The sequence below is a fragment of the Ambystoma mexicanum genome, chromosome 5q (assembly GCF_040938575.1).
Source record: "Ambystoma mexicanum isolate Mex_15411 chromosome 5q, UKY_AmexF1_1, whole genome shotgun sequence".
Classification (NCBI taxonomy): Eukaryota; Metazoa; Chordata; class Amphibia; order Caudata; family Ambystomatidae; genus Ambystoma; species Ambystoma mexicanum.
Genome location: NC_090933.1, coordinates 189,648,309 through 189,674,603, shown reverse-complemented (window position 1 = coordinate 189,674,603; position 26,295 = coordinate 189,648,309). Strand labels below are relative to the sequence as shown.

General features: G+C 45.6%; 1 protein-coding gene across 1 annotated transcript in view; it reads left to right on the top strand.

Annotated features, from left to right (window-relative positions):
* The window catches only part of ELOVL2 (ELOVL fatty acid elongase 2), a 765,518-nt gene that overhangs the window by 639,519 nt on the left and 99,704 nt on the right, over positions 1-26,295 (top strand). Inside the window, exon 6 of the mRNA XM_069620714.1 lies at positions 23,963-24,087. Coding sequence (XP_069476815.1) covers positions 23,963-24,087 — 125 coding nt within the window. The remainder of the gene's footprint in view (positions 1-23,962; positions 24,088-26,295) is intronic.

Here is a 26,295-nt window from a genome sequence, read left to right as displayed (position 1 = left end):
TGCATCCAGTTCCTGGAGGGGACCACTGGGGGATGATCACCTGGATGGGGGGTCCCTGGGGAGTGGAAATGGGACACTGAAGGGTGAGACGTGGTATCCCCTTCCTTATAACACATTTTCTGCAGCCTGCCCAGTAGGATACTCAAACTCCACCCCCCCCCCCCCCTTTCTGACACACAGCAGGAACAAAGGACCAATACACAAGCAATTTATCTGACATGTCCCAACACAAGGATCAGGCAGAGTCTGGCAATTACTGATAACTACACAACCCTGACTGCCCTTTCCCTTCGCCATTGTGATAAAAGGCAGAGCACACTCTGAGCAAGGCCGAACGCACAAGGTAACAGCCATTCCGGGACGGCAGTTCAAATGGAGGAGAAAGGCGGCAAGACCTGAAAGGACGTCAAGGAGGGAGTTGCCCTTGCCCTTTTCAACCAGACCTGTGAAGCCTTCGATGAAAGAAATATGAGACTAGGAATCCCAGCTGGTAAACAGTGTAATGGATTTCAGCAGTATATGGCACCCTCCCGCACTGATAGCTAGTGCATGGAGACGTGGTTGCCATCGTGGTACCGTCCTTGACTCCAGCAGCAAGGGAACCACCAACGAGTTCAGGACAGCCGGAGAGTCGGAAGAACCTGATAGTCAACTGGACTGTGGTAGACTCAAGGTTGCAGTGGCAACATTGTATGTGAAGAAAAGAAGAGGTATTTTGTGAGTGAAATCAGTACCAGAAATAGTGGTCCGGTGCCACATGGGTGCCCAGTCGAAAGACTCTAGCTGGTATCCCTATCCTGAAAGAGAAAGCATTAAACTAAGAACTTATTTTGGTAAGCGAAATTACAGAAGAAAACATGAATTGTCAAAGTGGTCTTACAAGGGTCAAGCTAAACCCCTTCTACAGTCGAAAGTCTTTGATACGCTGTGAAAGTTTGCATGAAATGAAAGGAACTGTGAAAGAGGGGTTTGTGCCCGGAAGAAGGCAACGCCAGGTGATTTTGTGAAATCAGCATCTGTTTTAAAATAACCGAGGGATGCCTGCGAATTGATGTAAATAGTAAGATACCCGTGAACATTGTGATGACAAGCATGAACCCGACTGAGGGATGTCCACAGTGATTTGATGGTCTGAGCTCGATCGAGGGAGGCTATCGTAAAGGAAAGGATCGGAGCCCGGCTGAGGGGGATCCAGTGTTGAAGAGCAATTGCCCACCGTAAAAATTAACCAAAGGAACTTTTGTTGTTTTGTTGTTTTGGCTTATCAGACCCTCTGAAGCAAGAGACTTTGTATGAGAAGAGTATGAGAAGAGATGTAAGCACAGAAGACCCTGCTACTGAAAGAAGAGCTGTAACCTTGTGCTGGAGAAGCCCAGGAGTATGCTGTGCTAAGGAGTCCCGCCTTTTTCACGTGCTAAAAACGTGCGGATGGGAGACCCCGGCCATACCATCCTGACTTATCTTTTTGTGAACACTTCTTTCTTTTCTTTTGAACATTATCCCACACTATTTTTGTAAATGTAACGGTACGGATTGGCAAACTTTTTTTAGTATAGGCCTTTTTATTTGACTAGACGCCACTAGGACAGTGTTATTATTATTTGATGGTCGTAGGTTGCTCCCATCCTAGAGTTAGGTTTAGCTTAGGTGTTTATCTCACCCCTTCTTACAGTTTAATATACACCCTTGAACTGTGATCACTTGTGTCTGTCTCACTTTGATACCATGCCTTCCTTACAGAAGCGAACCACATAGTCCTTCGGCCTTGACTGTTAACACTAAAAGGACCATGTGTGCCAAGAAAGCCAAACTATCCCAAGTGGATGGTGAGCCCAAAATCCATAATTAGTGGCTTCTTTGGGCCTACAGCATCATCTGTCGAAGACAGATCAAATGTTGAACATTTATCCTCGGTGGGAGCCACCAATGAAGGGAAAAGTACACCCGTTTCTTCTCCGCTTATTGACAATAATGAATCTCTTTTCACCTTATGTCGCATACTCCAGAGAAATTCATTAGGGACAGCTACTACTGGCTACAATAACATTATCAGCTCCAATTTTTCTACCAGCCCTGATCTCAAAAAGCTGCTCTTTTCACTGGAAGTGATATATAGTGAGAGCGACCCCGACTGTGAGAATGACGCTGTGAACTTTATTCATGCCAGCATAATGATTCGTTGTTCCACCCATCAAAATCTCTTATTGCTGGCACCAATGTCATCTTGCAGAATCCGGTAACAATAGCTGGGGAAACAGAGGTGCATGCTATAGCTGCTCTTTGAATTGAATTATCAACGATGAATAGCCCACCTTTGGCGCACAATAGCAAAAAGCATCGATTAAAGCGCCAATCCAAGAATAAATCTTCTCCAGCCGGTTGTTCTGTTCTACCTGTTGCAAAAGCTTCACAGTCTCATGCTGCCACGGCCAAGTACATATTAGTTACTAGAGACCAGGGTCATGGCACCATGTGGCAGGTTGTTCTACATGCGCCCATAGATAAATGGCTCAGCCCCCGGGTTAAGCAGTGTTTCCGCTACTGTAGCTCCAGCCGTGCCTGTGCACACACGAATGATACCAAACAATGAGAAGTTGACACCAAACCTGTTCAACGCAGCAAAGGGATACACATTCGCTTCTGACTCTGTGCACCAATTTGAATCCCCTACCTGTACCTTGGAAATTTCCCCATAAGGAGCCGTGTAATGTGCCACATTTCAGAAACTAATACAAACTGAGGAAATAAACCCCAAAACTGAGAGCCCGTTTTTAAATAGATCCACGCTGCTGGCCCTATGGAAACAGTTTCTGGGCCTCTCAACTATTACTAGTGCTGGCATACTACATGTTGAACTGCCAAATTGGTCCAGTGCTACGAACTGGGTATTGAGTTTTTATCACCAGTGGTAACTTCCCTATTATATATGTGTTCTAACATATTGGGCCTCATTACGAGTTTGGAGGTAGCCATGCCATTTTTAGCGGCATGGCTACCCCCAAAAACGGGAACCAGGTCCCGAAAATAGGGAATTACCAGGCCATTCCGACCTTGGAGGGCCCAGTAATTCCCTTTCGCGGGACCTGGTACATCCCCATTCCCATTTGAGCCCCCATAGGGAGCCATAGGGACAATGGGAATGGGGAGGATGCTAACAATGGGCCAGGCGTGAAGAGCGGGACCCACTGCCGACCTCGTAATGTGGCGGCCCGGAATGGACGATGCTGGTCCATTACCGGCACCGTTCATTCCATGGCCGCCTTCCTCGTAATGAGGACCATTGTAAAATTGGGCTTTCGGATAATAGTAAGCCACAAGGAAATAACCAGGTCCAATGATGATGGTAATCTCAGGGGTCCTAAAATGATTCCTCTGCCCCCACCATTCTACTACTGACTATTTGCCTGAAAGATTTACTCAGTAGCTAGTGCTCTGAATAATACACAAGGGACTACTGGGAACACATGGTGGATTCCAGAACTCCCTAATATGATAAAGCAATGACAGCATAAACATCCTGAGTCTGTAGAAGGGGTTTGCTGGTACACATATGGTTGCCATTCTTTTTTAGAGCTCCCTGTTGCTATTTCACATACACACACTCAAACGGGGTCTTTATACCACAGGAAACTTGGTCCATCAGTGATTTTCCCAGAGAAATGCCTGTAGATTCATTAGTCTCTACTGAAATGCAAAGGCCTTCAATAACAACCCATGAGGTTGTCCATGGTCTTAACTCTGTGACAGCGCCATTAACTCAGCCGATTGCACCATTTGTTTAAACATTTTTTTATTTTAATTAGTTTGTTACACACTTTTTAAAAAGGAATCAACATTTTGAATTCACAGTAGATTGTCTCGTATTGTCCAATTCTCAAGTTTCCCTAAATATCATATTTCTTGCATTTTTAATCCTAATTTATATTTGTGATATAATCAGTCACTACGGTCTCTGATAAAAGTTCAGATATTTGCTCCAGGAATGTCATCAATGCAAAGATGAGTTTTAGACGTTGCCCCTTGCACAGCAGATAACACCATTCTTGTCCTTTTAGCAACGGTGTTCCTGAGATGAATATTCCTAACTGTCGTGTTCTCATAGTTATTAACGGAGGACAAAGTGAAGTTAAGTGTTGTAAAGTTACAACTGGCCCCTGACAAAAATGGCACTTGTAGTCCTTCAACAACGTAATTCCCCGGCTTTCTAAAATTTCCTTCGTATGAAATAAGTTGAAACGAAATTTCATGAATAAGTGCCGATGGCGTTGGCTAGGGAATTTTTCCAACTATTTAGGTAAGTAGTTTAAGGCTTTGGCTTCTCCGGCAGTGTTCTTGAAAAGTCTATATTTGTGTCTTTTTTTATCGGTTTCAGACCAGTCTCGCTTCCATAATCTCCTCTCTACAGTCTCCGGATTTGTTCTTAACATTTCCATGGAGGCATCAATATCTTCCAAAATTTTAAGACAGTAATCAGTCCACTATTTTAGAATTAATTAATCTTTGTATTTACATATCGATTGTAAAATTCCAAACTGTAGTGGAGTGTCAGCCAAAATTGTTTTTCTATATAGCGATAGTGCACTCCATGTCACTTTTGCATTTATGGATACCAGGCCTAATTCATATCTTATGATAACAGTAGGGGCACTATTTGGAAGGTGCAATATTGTTCTCTAACATTTGCTTTCCAATGACGACCACAGGCTCCAACGACAACTTAGTGCACACTCAGCGCCATGGATTAGAGCCGGCACCGCTTCCTGCTTGTAATAGGAAATTAGTGTTGTCAATTCAAATGTGCAACTGTTTTTGTAAATTATGCAGCCCAGTGCTGTCAGTTGTTTGATTTTTGCCTTAATGGTGACTACCCCCGGGGCATCGTTGGCACTTGAGTTGATACACATGCCGAGGTATCTTGTAGATTCTACTTGATTTAGTAGAATTTCTTTTCACAGGCACCAACAAAATGGGTTTTTTCCCCTTCTTCCTTGTAGTTTTTGCATTATTAGTACCTCAGACTAATTTGCATTGATGTTTCAACCATTGCTCTCCACGTAGATTTGTAATAGCTTCGGTTTCCTCTGAAGACCTATTGGAGTTTGGTCTATTATGACAAGGTCGTTGGCGTAGAGCATCCATCCATTGATTTTTGGCGGGAACGAGTCAGGGTCAGTCAATGTTTCTTGAATATCTGATATAAACAGGTTGAACAATAGTGATGCCACTGGACATCCTTGTTTGACCCCTCTGTTTGTTGATCGACTTCGAGAGGAGGCCAGATTGATCTAGCTGAATTTTGATTTGGGGTTTTGAGTGTAGAGCTTTAATTGCGAGGAGAAGGCTTATAGGGGAGTTTAATTTTTTCAGTTTATACCACAAGAGTTCTCTATCAATGCTATCGAAAGCTTGGGCTAAATCGATGAAGGCCAAAAAGACTTTCTTTCCTTGTTTGACTGCCTTGATTTGTAGTAGGTTGATCAGGAATAGACGAAGCCCGCATCCAACTCCCTTTACAAATCCTGTTTGTTGACAGTCATAATGATGCAAGGTTTTAATCCAATTTGCCATTTTTGTCTGTATCAGAGATGCAAAGATTTTGTCTAGTACATCTAAAAACGCGATTGGGCGATAACTTTTTGAGTGAGTTCTTATTCCCTTCTTATGTATCGGCACCACAATCGCGCCCTTCCATGAATTTGGGATTTCTTTCTTTTTTGTTATATGCGAAAATAGAGTCTGACAGAAGTCAGTCCATTCTTCTGGTGATTCTTTGAGCATTAAGTTGATTAACCGGTGGGGGCATGGCCAACTGCCATGTAGAGCGGACTTGTCTCCGGAGTCCTCCGCTTCGATGGGCCAACATAAGCTGTATTTTTACATGTTTCTTGTAACTACCGAATACTGAAACTTGCACCATTCTCCTCCGGACCTCATCCGCCTTCGCTGGACCCGACGTTTGTGCTGCCTGGAACATCTGCCGCCGTTGTGCTCCGTGTGAGTCGGGCAGGAGCAGAGAAAGGAAAATGGCAGCTCCCGTGTCCCAGTGATCGAGGGACTGAATCGCACCAACACCACGGCGGACGTCGTGGGCTGGAGCCCGCGGGGAGACTGAAGCAGCCTGCCTGCGCGGCTGTACGAGGACGGTGGAGCAGCTGTGCATGTTGAGGGGGAGACAGGCCGGCCCCTGCACTGCAGCGTTCTGCCCCCTGAGTCCCGGTGAAGCCCGGAGACCTGCGGCTGGCCGGCGCCGCTGAGGTGAGCGAGTGGGGAAGTGGCCTACCTAGACTTGTGCCTCGCTGCGCAGCGCGGGCGAAACCACGATGGACCTGTGCCTGTCCCCAGCTGCAACTTCTATTACGGGGCTGGCCCCCCCGAGGCGCCGGGACCTCGGCCCCCCGCCCCTTCACCGAAGCTGATACTCCTGTGCGGAGCGGGAGTGGATCCCCGCGGGGGCCCGCGGTGCTGCGTGTGGGCGGGCGGGAGGGTCCCCCCAACCAAGTGATCCCCCAACACCTGCAGTCATCTTGGGCCCGTGAACCACACTGAAGACGGTCCCGCCGGGAGTCCTGAGCGCCCGCGCGGGCTGGTGTCCCCGCGGGCCGTCGCGCCTGATCCACCGCACTCGATTTACCTAACACTGACCCCGCGGGCACCTGCGCTCGCAGGGGGTGCGGGACCTCACCGTGCACAGTAATCGCCGCCTGTTTGGCCCCCCCCACTCGCTCGCCTCGGAAGAGGGGTGCCAATTGACTATTGCAGCGGGGGGCCGGAGCAGGACCACCTAGTGCAGCCCGCGCACCAGAGGGCCGCGTATTGCCCCCTCCTTGCAACCAAGGCTTCTCCTCCCTCCACAGCAGATCCCGGACTCCCCCCAGACACCCGGGTAACTTTATACCCTTGCCCAGATCCCTTGTTGGCCCTGCAGCTTCGGGGAGAGCCACCCCCCCCCACGGCGGGGACTTCCGGCCTGCCGCCCGCTCCCCCTGTCGACCTGGGTGTGAGTGGATTGGGTTCTCACAAGATGGCTGGCAAAAATGGCAGGCTCAAGCAGCGACAGACCACCATGGACACTTATGCGGCCTGTGAGCCCCCGAAACCTGTAAGCCTGGACAGTGTGACCGCGGATGCTCCATCGGACCCCGCGGCAGCGACGACGCCTGAACCCAGCAATGCCCAGCTCCTTGAAGCCATTAGATTGCTCCAAACATCGATGGAACATAAAATTGATGCCGTCGCCATAGACCTGAGCCTCCTGCGCCAGGACTTCCGCTCTCTCGTGGGCAGGACGGAGGTGCTTGAGGCTCAAGTCAAGGAAAATACTGAATCAAAAACACACCTCCTCCGAGATGTCGACGAGCTCCAGCAAAGGGTCAAAAACCTGGAGGATAGGGCAGAGGAGGCGGAGGGTAGGGCCCGCCATAACAACATTCGTCTCCTCGGATTGCCGGAGGGTGCTGAAGGCTCCGACCCCACTAACTTCGTTGAGAACCTCCTGCTACAGGAAGTGGGAGCTGGCAAACTCTCCCAAGGCTTCGCCATCGAAAGGGCCCACAGATCTCTTGCTAAGAAAGCCCCACCGGGCGCCCCACCCAGGCCGGTGATTGCAAAAGTTCTTAACTACAAAGATCGAGAGGTAATCCTGGCCTTTTCCCGAGCAGGGGGTCAAATCAAACGGGACTCCGCCAAAATCACAATCTATCCCGATTATACCTTCCAGGTTCAAACAAACAGAGCCCAGTTCATACATACAAAGGCTGGACTGAAAGCAGCTGGGTTACGCTATATGCTTCTGTACCCTTCAAGACTCAAAGTGCTGCACAACAATAAGGCACACCTGTTCGATACTCCTGCTCAGGCCAGAGACTGGATGGATGGTCTACAAATACCTGATATCGAGGACAGACGGCATAAACCGAGATAATGTTTCCTCCGCAGTCTTAATGGGAATGATGCTGACTCTGCCCTCCGCCAGTGGGCGGACCAAGCTTTTACACAGCTGATTAGATCCTCACCCGGAGACGCTGGAGTCAATGTTCACTCCGACCCCTGGAAAGTAACCCCCCCCTGTTTTAGGGTATTTATATATACCCACCCGTAGGGCACCTGGGAACCAATGTGTGGACACCAGGGGCAGAAACGGGAATGTCATAACGAGGGAAACCTCGCTGGGCAAGTTCTTTGTTAGGTTTTGTTGCAGTTATGGGGGATACGGGGAGTTAATGTTATAGTTGGGTACCACAAACTAAAATTACCAAGACCACTGGAACTCTTTATACGCGATGCTGGAACTACTGGACCTCGAGTTCAGATTGCCTCAAACTTCTGCCCATACTGCACCAATGGATGACACAGTCAAGATCGTCACTTGGAATGTTAGAGGCCTGAATAGTTTTGTTAAACAAAGACGTGTTCAATCCTACCTTAGGAGATGCAAGATCGGAATCGCCCTGCTTCAGGAGACCCACTTGACTGCCAAGAAGCTTGAAGCCCTGTCCAAGTCCTGGCGTGGCACCCTAGTAGGCTCCGCTTACTCCTCCTATGCCAGAGGGGTCTTAATATGGATCGCCCCTTCGGGCCCCTTTAAACTTACTAGCTCCAAACTAGACAATGAGGGGAGGATGGTCGTGGTGTGTGGCTCTATTGAAGGCAGAGAGCTGTGTCTAATTAGCACCTACGCACCCAACCACGACGCAACAGTTTTTTTCCACTCTCTCTATCCACGGCTTACTGCTTACATGAACAGAATTATAATATGGGGAGGAGATCATAATTGCACCCTCGACCCTATACGGGACAGATCCGACACTAAACACGATCGCCCCTCCCCCCCGGCCAAAATCCTGTCCAAACTGGTCTAACAGCTACAACTCTGTGATATTTGGAGAGATCAGCACACTGAGAAAAGGCGAGTTTTCCTTTTACTCCCCGCCGCACGCCGTGCACACCAGGCTAAATTACATATTTCTCAGCCAAACACACCAATCCGCATTCGTTGATGCACATTATTTGCCTCGGGTGCTGTCGGATCATTCCCCCCTGCTGATTGCTTGGGAGGTGTTTCCGCCTAGGCCCCCTATACCCGCATGGAGATTGAGAGCTGAAGCCCTTCTCGATACTGCCTTCAGGGAACACATAAGGGATAGCTCAGAAGAATATTGGCAACTTAACCTCAATAGCGTCAAACACTTGAGCACCACCTGGGAGGCATATAAAGTGGTTATGAGGGGGGAGATGATAGCAGCGGTTGGGGGTGCCCAGAGATCCATCGCCACCGAGCTGGAGCAGGCTGAGAGCGACCTAAGGGTCCTGGAATCGAGGGCCGACTCTTCCCCTGATCATTTACGTAGAATCACCGAACTTAAACAAACCTGCCTAACCCATTGGGAATCCCTGGCCAAATTAAGCCACGCCAAACACACAGAAAGAATCCACGCCCTGGGGGACAAACCGGGAAAGCTCTTAGCATGGCTTTATAAAAGGGAAACCCCCAGACCACCCATTTGCCACATAACCACACCTGACAGCACTACCGTGCATACCCAACAGGAAATAAACTCGGTTTTCTCGGACTTCTATCGCAACCTGTACTCCGAGACCCCGCTCCCTTCTGGCACACAGATCGAGGACGCTTTAGATGTCATCAACCTGCCCAAACTGGACTCGCATATGGCCGAGACCCTTGATGAGCCTATTACCCCTGACGAGGTCAAGATGGTAATAAGATCGCTGCCTGCTGGGAAGACCCCGGGCTCTGATGGCCTCCCCGGGGAGTTTTATAAGACTTATGAGGACACACTCGCCCCCATTTTGACCAAGGTCTATAACGAGGCCTTCAAGCGTGGCTCCCTCCCGGACTCCCTGAGTGAGGCAGTGATAATCCCTCTGCTCAAACCGGGGAAAAACGGAGACGATTGCGGCTCGTATAGACCCCTCTCTATGTTGAACGTAGACTGCAAGATCCTTACGGCACTGGTTGCTAACAGACTGCGTAGAGTGATCCCTCAGCTGATCCACCAAGATCAGACCGGTTACGTCCCCGGCCGTTCCATTACCGAAAACCTGCGTAGGTTACACCATGTTATTTATAGTACAGAGGGGAGAACACAAAAGCTCGCAGTGGCGTCACTGGACGCCACCAAAGCTTTTGACTCCGTAAGGTGGGACTGGTTGTACGCCACCATGGCCAAGATGGGGATAGGTTCTGTATTCCTGAAATGGACGCAGCTGGTCTATGCTAACCCCACTGCAAGGGTACGCACCAATAGAATTTACTCGGAAAAGTGGTCCCTGTGCAGGGGCACCCGACAAGGTTGCCCCCTGTCCCCCATGCTCTATATCATTGCTGCAGAATCCGTAGCGGCCTACCTGAGACAGGAATACGGGGATGGAGGAATTCATATCAACGGCACGACTCACCTCATCTCCATGTACGCCGATGATACCCTCTTGGACCTGCAGGACCCGAACACCTCCTACCTTATATTCTGGAAACTCTGGACTGCTTTCACAAGCATACCGGGATCCAGATCAACAGGAGCAAATCCTGCCTCTTCCCCCTAGCTGCACTTCAAAGCGAATGCTACGGGTCTCTCCCCCCCCCTTGATTTGGAATGGCAAGCTACCTCCTTCAAATATTTAGGGATAACCATACACAGAAACCCCGCTACAGAACATATCCTTAACACCGTCAGGGCCAAGGACTCGCTTTCGAAGTCCATGGATTTTTGGGGCCGGCTCCCGCTTTCAATGGCAGGTAGGGCAGGCCTCCTCAAAATGGTAGCCCTCCCTCGCTTACTACATACCTTCACCAACGTTCCCTACAATATCCCTTCCTCTTTCTTCAGGGACCTCAATAAACTTTGTAGGGGCTTCCTTTGGGGGGGTGACAGACACAGGGTAGCACTTGAGACCCTCCAGAGGCCATACGAGAAGGGCGGACTGAAGATCCCAAACTTCGAACTGTACTTTCTCGCAGGTCAATTGAGACATGTTGTGCAGTGGATGGCGGACGAGGACACAATATACACGCGCCTACTCCAGCCAGCCCTCCCCCAGCTACTTCTCATGGACTTGCTCTGGACGGGGAGGGGCACCCTCGTACACTGCCCCTACCTCGGCAAGCTTGGGATATGCCTCTGGGAAAGAGCCTGTAAGCTGGTGGGCCTTAAGGACCCGTACTCCCCGCAGATCCCCATCGCAGCACTCATGTTTGGCCAACCATGGGGGCACCTTGAGACTCGTACGCTATGGGAGCCCTTTGGTGTGGCCACGCTGGGAGACTTGATTCAGGAACAGGAACTCATTGCCTTCCACGACCTCTGCAACGCCACTGGTCCCCCCACTGGACAATTTCTACTGCATAGAGCGGTCACATGGGCCTTGGTTGGTAGGTGGCCTGAGGCTGCTGACCAAATAGAGGAAAATGTATGCATTGAAACGATCTTGAACGCTGCTGAAGGCGGCCATGAGACCTCACGTATCTACGAAGCCCTACTGCAGGGCTCCGCCGAAGATGACCTAAAAAGCCGGAACAAAAGGGAGGCCGAGTTAGGCTTGGTTTTCGAAGACTCTGTTTGGGGGGACATTACCTATCACCACAAAAAGATCTCCCGTAATGCCCGCTTACAGCTCGTCCAACTGTATATCATTAACAGAGCATACCTCACCCCAGAAGCTATATCTAGATTCACTGGAGCTGGCACCCAACTTTGCCCCAAATGCAGCGAACCCAGGGCCGGTGTGACACACATGTTTTGGGGCTGCCCGGTGCTAAGGGAGTTCTGGTCGCGAGTGAAGGACAGAGTGGCCGGGGCAGACATTGACATTGAGGTGGATGACCCCTCGGCATGTATCCTGGGCAGGTTTAAGCGCAACAGGAAGAACAAACCACTAAACAAACTCAAAGACCTCATATACATCACAGCAAAAGGCGCATAGCCATGAGCTGGAAAAGCCCCAGAGGCCTGCCTATACCCTTATGGTGGGGAGACCTCTTAAAATGGACCTCGGCTGAGACGGCTGCATGGGAGATGGCGATTCAGGTGCAAAGAGTGGACTCTAGCGAGGAGCTTCAACGTTGGGTGGCCCTAACAGTTCCTTTGCTTCATCCTGAACCACCTGAAAAGGAGCCTGAGGGAGATGCAGACCTGAGCGTGTGTTAGAACTCTTGAGGAACTTGACCTTACCGTGGTCTTGGTGGGGGGAGGGAGGGGGAGGGGAATGGGGAGTTGGGTGTTCATTTCTTCCTGTCATTTATGATATGCTTTTCAGTCACGACTGATGATGTTTCTGTTTTTTGTGATATGGAAAATAATAAATATATTTTAAAAAAAAAAAAAAGTTGATTAACCGGTCTGCTCCGGGGGCTCTGACTGGCATTTTTTATTTTTATTAAGATGTCGTCCCTGTCAAACTCAATTTCCCACTGATCTACATTTGGGAGAAACGGATCTGCAAACATCCCGTTTTTTTATACAGCTCAGCATAGTGTCTGAGCTGTAACGCAAGTTTCTTCTGGCACCATGTTGTTTTGAAGGCCTTGCTGTGAGTTGTTTGTTATTTTGCAGCCCCAGAAGTCTTGTGTGTTTCTGTTAGACAGTGCTTTCATTATCAACTCTACGTCAAGTTGCTGAATTATGGCTATGGGGGAAATAAGCCAGTTTTTCTATTTCTGTTTTAGAATCTTCTTTTTTTTCCACTCCTTCCATAGGCAACAGATGGCTAGCTCATCTTATTTCTTTTCGAAGCTCTCTTTTTTACGCATCAATATTTCTTGATCAAAGGCATGATTAGTCTTAAATCCGCATCTTGGATGACCTAGCTGGATTTCTGAATAGTGCTGTATTAAGGGCAGGTATTCTGCATCAGTTTTCCCTTGACTGCTTAGTTTTCAGAAGTTCTTGTGTAATTTGCACACCTCAGTTGTATTTAAACAAAGTCTGTTTCCACCGGGCTCTATCAGCAACAATGTTTTCCACATGACTTGTGTCAAAGACTTTGCCAGGTTACACTCATGTTCCAACAAGTCTTGATCACTGTTCTTCACTGGTATTACATGGAGTGAATTTATTCTTTGTGTTGTTATTTGTGAAATGAAGAAGGAGTCCAATGTTGATTCTTGTGGGCTTCTTTTCCATGTTGCAAATGCTGGCATGTCTCCTCGTATATGGCCATTCAACATGCCTCTTGCTTCCATTTCTTCCATCCAGGTCTTAGCTCAGTTTGCTCTGGCATTTTGATGTTTGTCTTATTTGTTCTGGCCTCACCTGCAGTTAATCAGTTGATGTTCAAACCACCACATAGAAGTTTGTATGATTGAATTCACTAATGAAAGATTAAAATGAACAATTAAGGTGGTTACTTGATCAACGAATAGTGTCTTTCCCATTGCTTTATGTTGCCAGGTTCATGACTACAATTATTTTTTCTGAAACATTTGACTTTTGTCCTAATTCCAAAATGTTTGTCTATATATATGCATTCAGATTCTCAGTTTTTGTTACTCTAAATCCTGTTCTCTTTTTTATCAGTGTTAGAAGACCAACCATGGGTCGCCCCTTTTTGCGTTTTATCGCAGGGTTCAAGAAATTGTCAAATTCTTTGGCACTTGGTTGATCAGTTAACCAAGTTTCCTGCGGACATAGTATGTCAAATCGATTTAAATTGTGTTCATCTTTGTAGAACAAATGTACAAATCCCCTGGTGTTCCATGAGGCGATGCAAGTAAATGTCTCCGATTGTCACTTCTGGCGCTAGCTCATGTTGCTAGTACATAGCACCTAGGCTAAGTCAACTCCATGTGTCTTGCTTAATCTCTTGTGTTTCTGTGCTTGGAACTTTCTTGACTGTCTTTGTTTGTTTGGGCAATTCATTGTGCACTTGAGTGGGACGATTTGCTCAGCTATATTTTTTCATTCTTCAATAGGAGTTTGCAAGCTCTATTCCGCTGAGAATTGTTGCTTAGTTCCAATGTTCTTTTGCTTTTTCTTGATCATTTTGGCAAATGGTCTCCAGGACTTTTCCCAAGCTTTTACAGTTCATAGCTTGCATTTTTGCTGGAGCTTGTTTTGGTCTACTGGAATTGTCGGGTCTGTGTCTCAGTAGACTAATGCATCCACTGCACAGACCTGTGTTTGACCTCATGGTCACAGGTTCGAATCCCGGCAGGTCCACTCAGCCATTCATCCTTCTGAGGTCGATAAGGAGTACCATTACGTTGGGTAACAATAAACATCTGTTATTAGCGCCAAGATGCCCCTTTGGGAGTGAACGCGTGCTTTACAAATATGTTGTGTTTTATCCTGTTCTGGTTCATATAGCAATTCAGTAATATCAATTCTTGGTGCAATAGAGACTGTGAAGCATTGAGCAAGAGGTCGGAAATTATTCTAGAGTGTATTTGGAGACGAACGCAATCATGCTGTAGATCTTCAGTAAATTCTACCACCGCAATGTCCTCTGACTATTGCGTGCAAGGATGGAACGTGATGCAATAAACGCTAAAGGTTTTTGTGACTTAAAATCAGTCCATCATTCATAGACAGTATACGTTCCAATATTAGTTGACTGTTTGTAATTGTTTTTTGTGCTGTTCTTTTCTTGTTGTTATTGTTGTTTCTGTTGTTACAGTCACTACGACTCTCTACATCCTGTTGGATGTGGTGCGAAGAAACAGCAGTAGCAGGTGATCCTATGTGTGCCAAGATTTTACATTGTCATTCTGACACCCTTCTTGGCGTAGGTCTTCACAGAATTTTGCCCCTACTTTTTCCCTTCTTTCAGATAATGTGAGGAAGCAATTCTCAGGCATATCATTGTGCTTTTTCTCTATTGATACCCTACACCTTGGAATATCAGTGTCTTCGAGTTCATGAATTACTATAAGTTGTCTTGAGGTCATTGGTGTCACGTGCCTCCGCTCTTCATCTCCATTTTCTTCACGTGCCTCCGCTCTTCATCTTCATTTTCTTCAGAGTACAAATCATGAGTTGACAAGTTGAGTAGATTCTACAAGTCTTCATTTGAATTGTTCATGGATGCAGGTGATTGTCCATTTGTTGTTTGTGCAACAGTTTTCGGTTTACTCTTACTCACATTTGTTGATTCAACCTTTTTCTTAGAAATACTTTTTTCTGTTTCTGTTGAGTACGCTTTAAGATTTCGTAAAAATGTTGGCAAGCCATTGGATTTTGGTTGTTTACCTTTTGCATTATTTTTTGTTTTCTTCGCTTGACAACATTTGGGTTCACTTATTATTGACTGTGAAGGATTACATCTTTCAAAGATCGGGTAGGTGCAGCCAGCTGAATTTGTGGTCTTCTTCGCTGGTGAACTTACGTCTATTGGATTGCCCATGGTACCGTCTTCATTTGCGGAAGTCTGTTGCTTAATCGTCCGATGTGAGAAGTGTTTTGCCAGTATCATTCCTTTTAAGGATCTGTGAGTATGTTGGCTTAACTGCTTTTTTGATAAAGCTTGTATTGTTTTGGTTTTGATTAGTTGATGTGAGACCTCTCTCTGCCTATTCGGCCCCTGAGTTGTTGAATCCAATATTTCTGTTTGGCTGCTTAAATCTTTATTACCTCCATTTGCGCATTTGGTATTTTGAAATGCCTTTTTTTGGAGACCAAAGATTCATGGTTGATGTTATTCATATTTTTGTTAGTTTTCAGTAACAGTAAGGCTTCACGGGCCACTTCTACCAGAGGTTTTTTGTCCTCACTGTTGGATTTGAGTTGCTCTGATAACGACTTTTGAGCCACATCTGATCTCTCAAAATCTCGATGTATTTTTGGTTGAAGAATATTCACAAATGTTTCGATGTTTATACGTTTTGAGTGCATCATGCCAATTAAGGTGGTTTGATCTTTGTAGCTGTCCTTTATGTGCTCACACATATTAAGGAATGGCGCAAGCAAGATAGATATGGCTGACATGATGTTTGCATTCAGTTTCTATGAGGTTTGCTGCTGGTTTGTATTTACATTTTATTCCACTAGCTTGTCATGTGAATTTCTGTTGTTTCTATTGTGTAGTGCTCTTTGCACCTTTGGGAAGTCCCTCTGAATAATTGAGTCAGAGGAGGATTCTTCCAAGGTCGTTATAGATTCCTCTCTTAAGTCAGAACTTTCATGATTGGTTGTATAAGGAATTGATACTCGGACCTTTTTTATTTTGTTCGCGTTTAGCCTCACTTGTGAGAACGTAATGCCAGCTGAAGTATCAGAGTCCATTCTTCTCCACTTGTTTGAAATACTGTTGGCATTGCTTTGTTTGAGGGAGACTTTTTCAAGTTGTATGGAATGTTTTAGTTTTCCCAGTCGATTGTTCTCCATTTGTAATGATATTTCGGCTATATCATGTGACAGTTTATCCGCAACAGCTAAAGAATTGCGTCGGGATAGTGTGGGTTTCTCTTGCAGCTTCAGGCTCATTTAAAATCACTCCTTGCTTTGTTTTTATAAAGATGAAATGATTAAGATTTTCTGAATCCATTAGCTTGGTATTTAATGATCGATCTTCTTCTGTTACTTTGCATTGATATCTGCAGGGCACCATGTTTCCATTATTGGACTTGTCTGCTGGTAGGGAAACATTGTTTTCGTCGTTATTCCAATTCTGTTGGTAAGAACTGTGATTTCATTATCCGCCACTTCATGTGGGCAGCCCTCCTCTGCTCTGCTGCGAAGAGATGCTCCTCCCACCAGCTGTTTGTGTCTCAATCTCCTCGATGTCACCGGCGATGCAAAGCCAACCAACTTCTTATTTCCCACGAGACAAGTAGTGTGACAAGTAACCGTTTCAGCTTCTCCATCTGCACACTGTATTCCGGTGGGTAGAGAAGTGAGTCCCTCAGTACAGTTGGAGACTTGTGAGTGCATCAATTAAATGAGAATGGACTGGCACATTCTCACAAACCCATCCTCCCGTGCTCCCTTCACAAGTAATTTTGTGTGTGGGATTGACTGCGGTCTCCCCTCAGACAGAACTTAGGATATTTTCTTTTGAGGAGTCAGGAATATAAGTGTGAAACACACTTGCCTCTTTCTGTGCCTCACGGTTTCTGGCACGCCCAAGACTCTGAGCTCCACCTGAGTCCATAGTGAAGCTCAGTTGTTTCGATATCCCAAGTCGTGTCTGACTTCTCGTCTGCAATGAGGCATTTTTTGTACCTTCCAGCTCGATTTCAGGTTCAGCTTTGTGAAGGAGGGAAAGCTCATTTCTCCATTAGGTTCCATGTTCCCAGGTTACCCAGGGAACACAGGAAACACTTCTGACGCTCTGCGTCGTGGAGTGAGTGTTTGCTCCTCCTTTCAGTCTGCAATGGGAAGCAAGGACAGACTGCAAGTTTTCCAAACAAAAGTTCAATGCACACTGGAAACCGCTGAAACCCCCAACACAAGAAATCTCTGTCACTCCGATGTCGTGGAACATAGCTGGTCTGCAGAAACATATAGAAGATATGGTCTGGTTAGATCTTGTGTGTTCCCATGATATAATAGCTCTGCAAGAACCTTGGTCCCTGGTGACCCATGATATCCAGGGTTTTGCCATTTTTTATGTACCAGCTTCAAAGGAGATGGAAGGGCGTCCAAGTGGTGGATTGAATCTCTGTGTTAATGTTAAGTTATTCATGTCAATATGCATGCACCCCATTGCGTCAGGAGATTACATAAAAATACACCTGCGCTGTCTTGACAGGTCTAAACATTTGCTTATCAATTTGTATAACCGCCATGCAAATCCTTGTTTCCATTGCTGGAGGAAAGAGTAACTAAATGGAGGGTAAGTAGAATTGGCTCAGTAAAAATCATTGTTTTTGGAGATTTAAATCTCCAATTTGAACCGCTTGAAATCATGGTGGGGTTTACTGAGGAGGAGGATGTGACATGGAATGTGGGGGAACTGGTGGCGGCTCATTCTAAAAGGAATTATAGACTCGCCGACGTAGCATCAAGTGTGTTCTTGGCCCTTGGCCTCAGGGACTGTAATATAAGATTCCCGAGTGATCGTCTAGCGGTTAAAACCTTTGGCTCACTGCCCAAATGCAGCCTGATAGATTAGATGTTGGTGAATGTTGAATCCTGGGAACACTTACAGGACTTTAGAGTGTTGAATAGGCCGGAAAAGGTTTATGGTCATTTCATCTAAAACCATTGCATCTAATGCCATTCCATCGAAATGTTTCCATCTAAAATTTTCCATCTAATGCATTTTTCTTTTCTTTTTCTTCTTTTTTTGGGGGTGGGTCCTCCACTCAAAAACCCATTTTTTACCCTTTAAAATACACCTGAACAAAAATTAACTCTTTACCCCCCCCCCCAAAAACATGCATTAGATGGAAATTTTTTAGATGGAAACATTTCGATGGAATGGTGTTAGATGGAATGGTTTTAAATGAATTGACTAGATACCGCTGGAAAGTGATCATAATCGTATTGTGGCCACTGCAGCGGGATCACTGTTTGGTATTAGGGGGTGGTTGGGGAGGTGTTAGAAGACAAAAAGCTATACCAATTGAGATAAAGAGTGGAGCCAGATGTGTCATCAAGTGGCACTCCGATTTAGAGACTAAACTAACATACATGTACGCAAGCATTCAGTCTTCGCTTGAGAACTTTTGTCTAAGTGAGAATAACATTGTAGATCACTTGCTAAAAATGCATGAAAAGATTGTTATTTCTGTGGGAGATAGGCTGAGCAGGCCTTGGACCGTTGTGGGCAGTAGGGCAGTACACAGCACCCCATGGTATGGCAGGGAATGCTGTGCTGCCAAAAAGGTATTGATCAAGCATGCCAAAGAGTTTAGGGGAGGGGGTACATCGCCCTTGGTTGAATCCAGGGCCACATATTGTAAATTACTCAAAGCAAAGAAGGCAGAGTACTCCGATCAACAGTGGGACAATCTCCACAGGGCTCTAGGGCAGGTAACCCTAGGGGCCTCTGTGAATGGGTTGGAGTCGGCAGTGATCGAAACTTAATTCAGAACAGCATCTCCGAGGCAGCTTGGATCGCCTATTTTGGAAACCTCTATAAGACAGATAATCTGGCCTCCATTGTGGAAATTGGGGCTGTTTCTGATAGGCATAGGGATGGGGGCAATGTATCCCTGGTGCTGACCATGTATGAAATTAAAGCGGCTCTCACGTCGCAGAAATTGGAGAAATCACCGGGGCCGGACATTGTAATTGTAATTGTTTATTTGTACAGTGCTTATACATAAGTGAAGTGCTTGAAAGCGCCTCAAGGTGTGAAGGAAGCAAGGGCAAAACAGTAGTCCTTCTTAGGCTTTGAAGTTTATGAATGACCTAACAAAAGGTAAATATCATACTAGGCATTTCACCTAGTGCAAGTCAGGTCATGCAAAGGTACAGACGAAGGTGCAAGGGAGGAGAGGGGGAAACAAGTAGGCCCAGTCTAGCATGGCCCTGTGTCAAGTGCAGACATGTTACCTCATTCATGGAACATATGATGAAGTGCATATGATGACAGGGTCCCCATCGACTGGTATCGACAGGAGGTGGGCATATGGGTCCCCTATTTGTTAAACCTTTTTAATGCTCTGTTGGAAGAAGATAAAGTCCCTTTTTCATGGACTCGAGCAATACTTGTCCCCATATATAAGAAGGGAGATAGGTGTTGCCTGGCTAATTATCGGCCTCTCTCCCTCCTTGATGCTGGGGGCAAGGTGTTTGCTAAGGTAGTGCTGGGTCACTTGAATGCATGGAGTCAGGAGGGCTTTGTACCACCTTCAGGTTGGATTCCAGTGCAATATTAGTACAGTAGACCAAGGTCAAAGGCTTTATCTGATCATAGAAAAATATGTTGCATTGCGGTCCATGAACATCTACGTGGTCCTTGTTGATTTAAAGACCGCATTTGACAGTGTACCCAGAGTAAGACTATTGAATGTACTGACTAAATTGGGTGTGCTGTTTGGTATTTTAAGAGCAATCCTATCACACAACAATGGGGCAGAAATCAGGCACGCATTGAACAGCCAAACTACCCCCACAGTAAAAATTCATGTTGGAATCAGACAGGGCTTTGTCCTTGCACCAAGTCGGTTCTGCCTTTTCATTAATGGGGTCATTGAACTACTGGTGGCTGAGCACAATGACGCACAATCATTGGCAGATGAGTAAATACCAATTCTTCTATTGCTGATGATGCCGTTCTCCTCTCACTGACCCGAAGGGTTTACAGAGGCAATTGGGTGGTAATTTTTTATGGTTTTTGTGAGAAATGCGGACTCTCAATAAATGTTCAAAAAACGTAGTCAATGGTGTTTAGTAGAAGCAGGGTTAAGAAAACACCACGGCTCACAATTAGCTTAAGAGGTGGTGCTATTGAGCAAGTCATGAGCTGCAACTACTTGGGGGTACGATTGGCGGCCAATTGTGCATGGAAAGAACAGGTTAATCGGGCAGGGTTAAAGTTGATTAGGCGTTGTGGTGCTGTATCCAGATTTATCCAGGCCCATGGTGTGGGCCCGGCAAGTATTATTTTGTAGATTTACAAGAACCAGGCCAGGCAGGCCGCGCTTTATGGAGCAGAACACTGGGGTATTTGTAATTCAGGTACGATCCAGGCTATGGAACAGAAATTCCTTCAAACAGCTCTGTGCCTGCCTGTAAATGCACCTAATAGTCTGGTTTTATGGGAGTTGGGCCTACAGAACATTGGCGTCATATGTCAAATGAGGCCAGTGTTCCTCTGGGCTGGACTCTGGACACATGACAATTTGGGTAATTATAGAAGAGTCGTTAGGGATGTTTTAACCCAGTTGGGAGGACCTAATTTACCCTGGCTGTCGGCTATTAAAAATGAGTTGATTGCCTTGGGGATGGAAACTGATTGACTGCATCCTGAAACAATACCACGATATTTTAAAATGCAATTGAAAAAGGCCTATGAAAACAGGTGGGAGAGAGAAATCAGAGGAAAACCTCTGTGTTCAGTAAGCTTGGTCCCTTACCTGTCTAGAAAAGAACATCCCAGTCTTGAATGTTATCTGGATAGAATGCAGCTGAAATTAATGAAAGCCCTTCATATGAAGCTGTGTATTGGTATTCTTCCCCTAGCCAGTGTACAGCAGAACTGGAACTCGAGTAACTCAGAAGTCTGCCCCTTCTGTCCAAATGATACCGAAATGAAATGATAGCGAAAGTGGAGTGCATTTTATTTTGTTTTGTAGAGTACTTTTATATTAGAAAAAAATACTTTATACCACTTTTTATACAGTTTTATGTCAGAAGGGTCATTGATGTGTTCCACCTTTGCCGGGTGGGGGAAAGTGAAATAGCAACCCATTGTATGGGAAACTACTTACTGCAGGCTTGGAGGAAGAGGCTCGAACATATTACCCTATTTCTGAAAAATCTCCTAGTCCCGGATGCCTAGTTGACTGTTTTATATATTTTAACTTGTTATTTGAAGTGTCACAGTACAGTGCTGATGTTGTATTTTATTAATGATATTTAATATGTACTGTGATTTATAATGTTGTACATTTTTGTCTGTGACTTTTATGATCTGTTTTGGATTGAAATAAAGTTGCAATGAGAATGGGAAATCCCTCCTTAGCACCTTTAATAAAGTATTGTTTGTTTGAACTTTAAGTCTGTTGTCTGTGTCTTGCTTCATGATGCCTTCACAAATGGTGTCAGCATTGGGATGCAGCTCAACCGGTACAAGTTGGGGTACCTTAAAATTTGAAAAGTGTCATAGCATCAGACCCCTCAGTAGCTTCCAAAGGCACTGTTAGGTTTGATATCTGTAATAGTAGGGATGAGAAAATTCCTCTAGGTGAAAGAAGATTGATGCCAACTCTTTTTGAGACTTTTGTGTAACTTTCTTGAACTTGGGGAAGGGGAGCTGGTAGAAAGCAGAAAGCTGGAAGAAGCTCAGAATGGAGAAAGCATGAGTTTGGCTGCCTGGGATGAGATAGCAAGCCAGGAGAGGCCTGGAAGGAGCACAAGCTTGTCTGCAGGCAGCAGCCAGGTAACGGTCAGGTTACGGCCATCATCTCTCTCTTCCCACGCGTTGCAAGGCTTTTCTGCTCATCCTGTGATGTGCAAGGAGTGCATTACCATACCCTGCAGTTGAACGTGGAATGCAGGCACTTAGCACTTATGGTGTGGCATGCCGTGCGCCTGCATCTGGGTTTGGGGGAACTAGGAAAAGAGTGGGAGGCAGACTTTTAAGTTGAAATCTTTGACTCAGACGTTCCTTAGTTTCTCTCAGGTAGGGAAATCGAACTTTAGCATATGGCAAGTTAGGCCATCTACCATCCTGACATTGGATTTAATAAAACATCTTTTGTTTAAACTTTAAGTCTGTTGTCTGTGTCTTGCTTCATGATGCCTTCACAGCATCCACACCCTTATGTATCCCAGCCCTCCTGCATGCCTCCATAAATGTATCTACCTCAGATTTCAATATCACGCTCAATGTGTGCTCTAGTTTCCCCACTTCCTTTTCTGGACGGCTTCTTCCTATTTACCTCTCCTTCAGTGTCCTTATTTCAATTTCCAAAGTTGAACAAGGACAAAGCTCTGACACCGGCTGGCATTGTTTTGATGGCACCCACCTAAATCGGTTTTTCTTTTCAATATCTGGACAATGCGTTGCGTGTTTGCACACCAAATGTTTTGTTGGTGCGCTAACAAGCAAGCCAGGGTTCAAACATGACACCTTTGCCTGTGCTAGGGTGCTAACAACCAGGGGAGCTGAGTACGGAAAGGCCAATTTCGTGAAAGTCCCTATACTTACAATGGGGATTTTTTCTTGTTGCAGCCACGACCCCTTCCCGTCCTCTCCAACCCCCCCCCCAACCTCCAGCCCCAGCTGGGAAAACTAAAAGCCTATGCCCCTGCTAACAATGGTAAAGCCCAAAGACACAGCAAAACCGTCTCTTATGGACCTCACCAGTGCTTTTAGCCAAAAAGGCAGACTTTCGGGCCCATTGGAGCCATGGTTGCCTGCACTCACAGGCTTTATGGCTTAATTCATGTAAACTTCTTCTTATACAAGTTTTTGGTTTCTATCACAGAATGCTGAGAGTTCTTTGGATTGACATTGGCAGGTCTTTTATACTAGTCCCTTCCCTACCGTATTGAATTTAGCTGAGTTCTTTTGTATAATCACTGAATTCATTTTAGTTGAATTTTGAGTATAGCCACTGTATTGAATTTAGCTAAATGTTGATGAAACTGTCCACTAACCCTAAGAACTCTCCAATATCCTGCATACGCACCCTCAAACACAAAATAAAACATACTTATACCTCTCCCGCTGCAAAAACCTAATACCACCACAAACTGCACACAGTACACAACACCCAACAAGAAACTAAACCAATAACACACAAATCACCCCATACACACTCATACACCAAACACCACATATCGTCTTCCAACTAAGACAAACCAGCACAGAGTGACTGGTTTTTCTGAACTGAAGCTACCAACAGCACATCAAAATTCTCTAGCGCTTTTCCCTCTCAATCCCACTAACTAAGCCCTCCCAATCCTTCCTTTTCAGATCCCCCTGAGTGCCTGGAGACCATGAAAATGTCAGCGGTGCGCAGTATAAATCACAATGCCATAACAATCATTGCACTATAAAAGTGTCAATTTGCAGGCCCATATGGCAAATTGTTCTCATGATCTTCATGCGTTGCTACTTGAACCCAGTGTAAGAGTAGGTTTGATCCACACTCCACTGTGCTCCACTAAACAAGTTCTAAATAACATTACAGAGATTTAGAACATGCCATCACTTAGAATGAGATGGAGATCCTTCTGAACTTCATGATCTTCCTGACACTATCCATGAACGGGCTGCATGCAGACATCCAACGGAGAGACAATCTGGGTTTTGTTTGAATTATTAGAAGGTAAAGTCAGACTGCAATCTCTCATGCCTAAACAATGTTTTCTCGTCTGTTGCATCTCCGCAGGTTTCTTTGGACCAACCCTCAATAGTTTCATCCATGTTCTCATGTACTCTTACTATGGTCTGTCTGTTATTCCATCCATGCACAAGTACCTCTGGTGGAAGAAATACCTCACTCAAGCACAACTGGTAAGCCTTCTTCTCTGATTGCATCTTTCCTCCTGTCGTGCACTGAATAATAATGTGAAAGTGAGGCACATGCACAACTGTAAATATACTTCTAGAACATATGCAACAACACTGTACCAGTACACTGCATTTATTGACACAGAGGAAAACGTATAGTGGATTTTCTACACTGGAACCAATCCTATTTTCTCTTAACATAGTATTGTAGTACTTTTTCCCACAGTTGACTTTGAAAGTAAATTCCCCACTCTGAAACATAAGTACCAAATCTCCAACAGCGTAGAAAATGCCTGGTTTTCGAATATAATTTGCGACAGGTTCATGTACCAAGGCTGTTGACATTTGTCGTCCTGCTGACTTTTTTAGAAGTATCTTAAATTTACAAGTTACTGAAATAATATTTAAAATAACTAGCATTGGCAAAGCCAATTATTTTGATTTGGTAGGAGCGAGACAAAGTGGGCCGGTGAGTAGGGTGGGAAAGAAGAGGGGGCGAGATGGAAAAAGTGCTCTTCTCAGGGCACTGTCTGCAGATGTGTGGGCAGGGAGAGGGTGCATGTTCAGGTACGCAAGAAGCGACGCAACTCACAACTGATACTTCGACAGCAGTGTACAAGAAGTACAGAAACTCAAATGTCAGCAACTAGACTCCAGTAGAAATCATTTGGAAGAGATCAAGTGAATTTCCACAAGGAAATACTACTTTCAAATAGAGAACTGTATCAACAGAGGCTGCTTTCGGTAGGAGTAGGATATTTCAAGTGTTTCCATGCCAGCTTCACTAGCTTATTCTATTTGAACGTCAAATTGATATATTGGACATGGATAAGGCAGGTTACATTGCAAACACGTATGCCATATGAATGCTGGCACATTGGACTCACATACCCTCTCTTTTGTTTTTATCAGAAACAACAATGGAAATTCATCCGTTAAAATAAAATCATCCATGGTACATTCTCAATGACAATTCAAGAGATGTACCAACACTCAAATACGAGAAACCAGATCCAGTAGAAACCATGTGGAAATGGTCATCTAGAATGTATAGCCCTGCGTACCCTGCTTTCAGGTGGAAAATATGAGCCAGCTGAAGCTGATTAGAGCAGTAATGGGATGTTGGAAGTGGATCCATGCCAGTTTCCCCTAGTACCAGATTTGCTAAATGTTTAGGCTTTGTGAATGACGTGTGAGAATTAGAAGAAATCCATTGAGATGAAAGCATCTTCATCGGCATGAACATTCTATGTGAGCCTAGATACAGGTGTATTTGCAGCATGGAGCTGGAGAAAGGAGCTGGGCAGACTTTCTGCTCCGTCTCCCACTATGTGCTGCAAATTAATTAAAATAGCACACATCATACATGTACTGGTGGAGTGCCTCTCTCTACCAGTAAATTACGGTCCGTGCAAACTTCCACCTGCATCAAAAGGACATCCTCTTTTCATTATTAAATGGGCAAACATCTGTGGCTATAAGTGCTTTCAGTTTACCTACAAGTCATAAAAGGGCTGGTGCATTTAAAGCCTGCCGATAGACCATTACTTACGTTTTTACTTTGCTGGCAATAGATGGGACTCTTTGCACGAGAGTGCCACTGACGAAAAATGAAAGACCAACATAAATAAGCAGGAGGTGGAGAGGATGTAAAGGGAAGGCACTAAAGGTCATAGGATTGAGTCCATGGCAATGCATCAAGGAGTTGCAGGAGAAGCACAAGGATGAAGATATATAGAAGGAAGAAATACAATAAGACTCTCAGGATGGGACATCTAGGAGGACCCCTTGGATTTGCACTTTCTCAGACTTCCTCCTGGACCTCTCATTTGTTCGGGCTTTACAACTGGACGTCCCTGGATATGGCTTTTCAAGATTCAATGTTGGTCCCTCCTTGACCTTAGCATTATCAGGATTCACAATTGGTCCCTCCTGGATCTTAACTTTATCAGGATGGGCAAAGGTCCCTCCTGGACTTCGACTTTACCTGGATTCACAAAAGGGATATCCTGGAGCTTGTCAGGCAGTTGTTCTCTTTGGTCACCCTCCTGCCACAAACCAAGTGATCGCTCTGCTTCCCAGGGGTTGCAAGTGGTAAGCCTTCAGACTTTGCTAATTCCGCCAGGTCCAAGAGTTGCTCTGATGTAACTTTAGGCTCAACCTCCCTCCCCGGTGTCTCGGGGCACTAGCCAGTCTTATAGAGCGTCTATG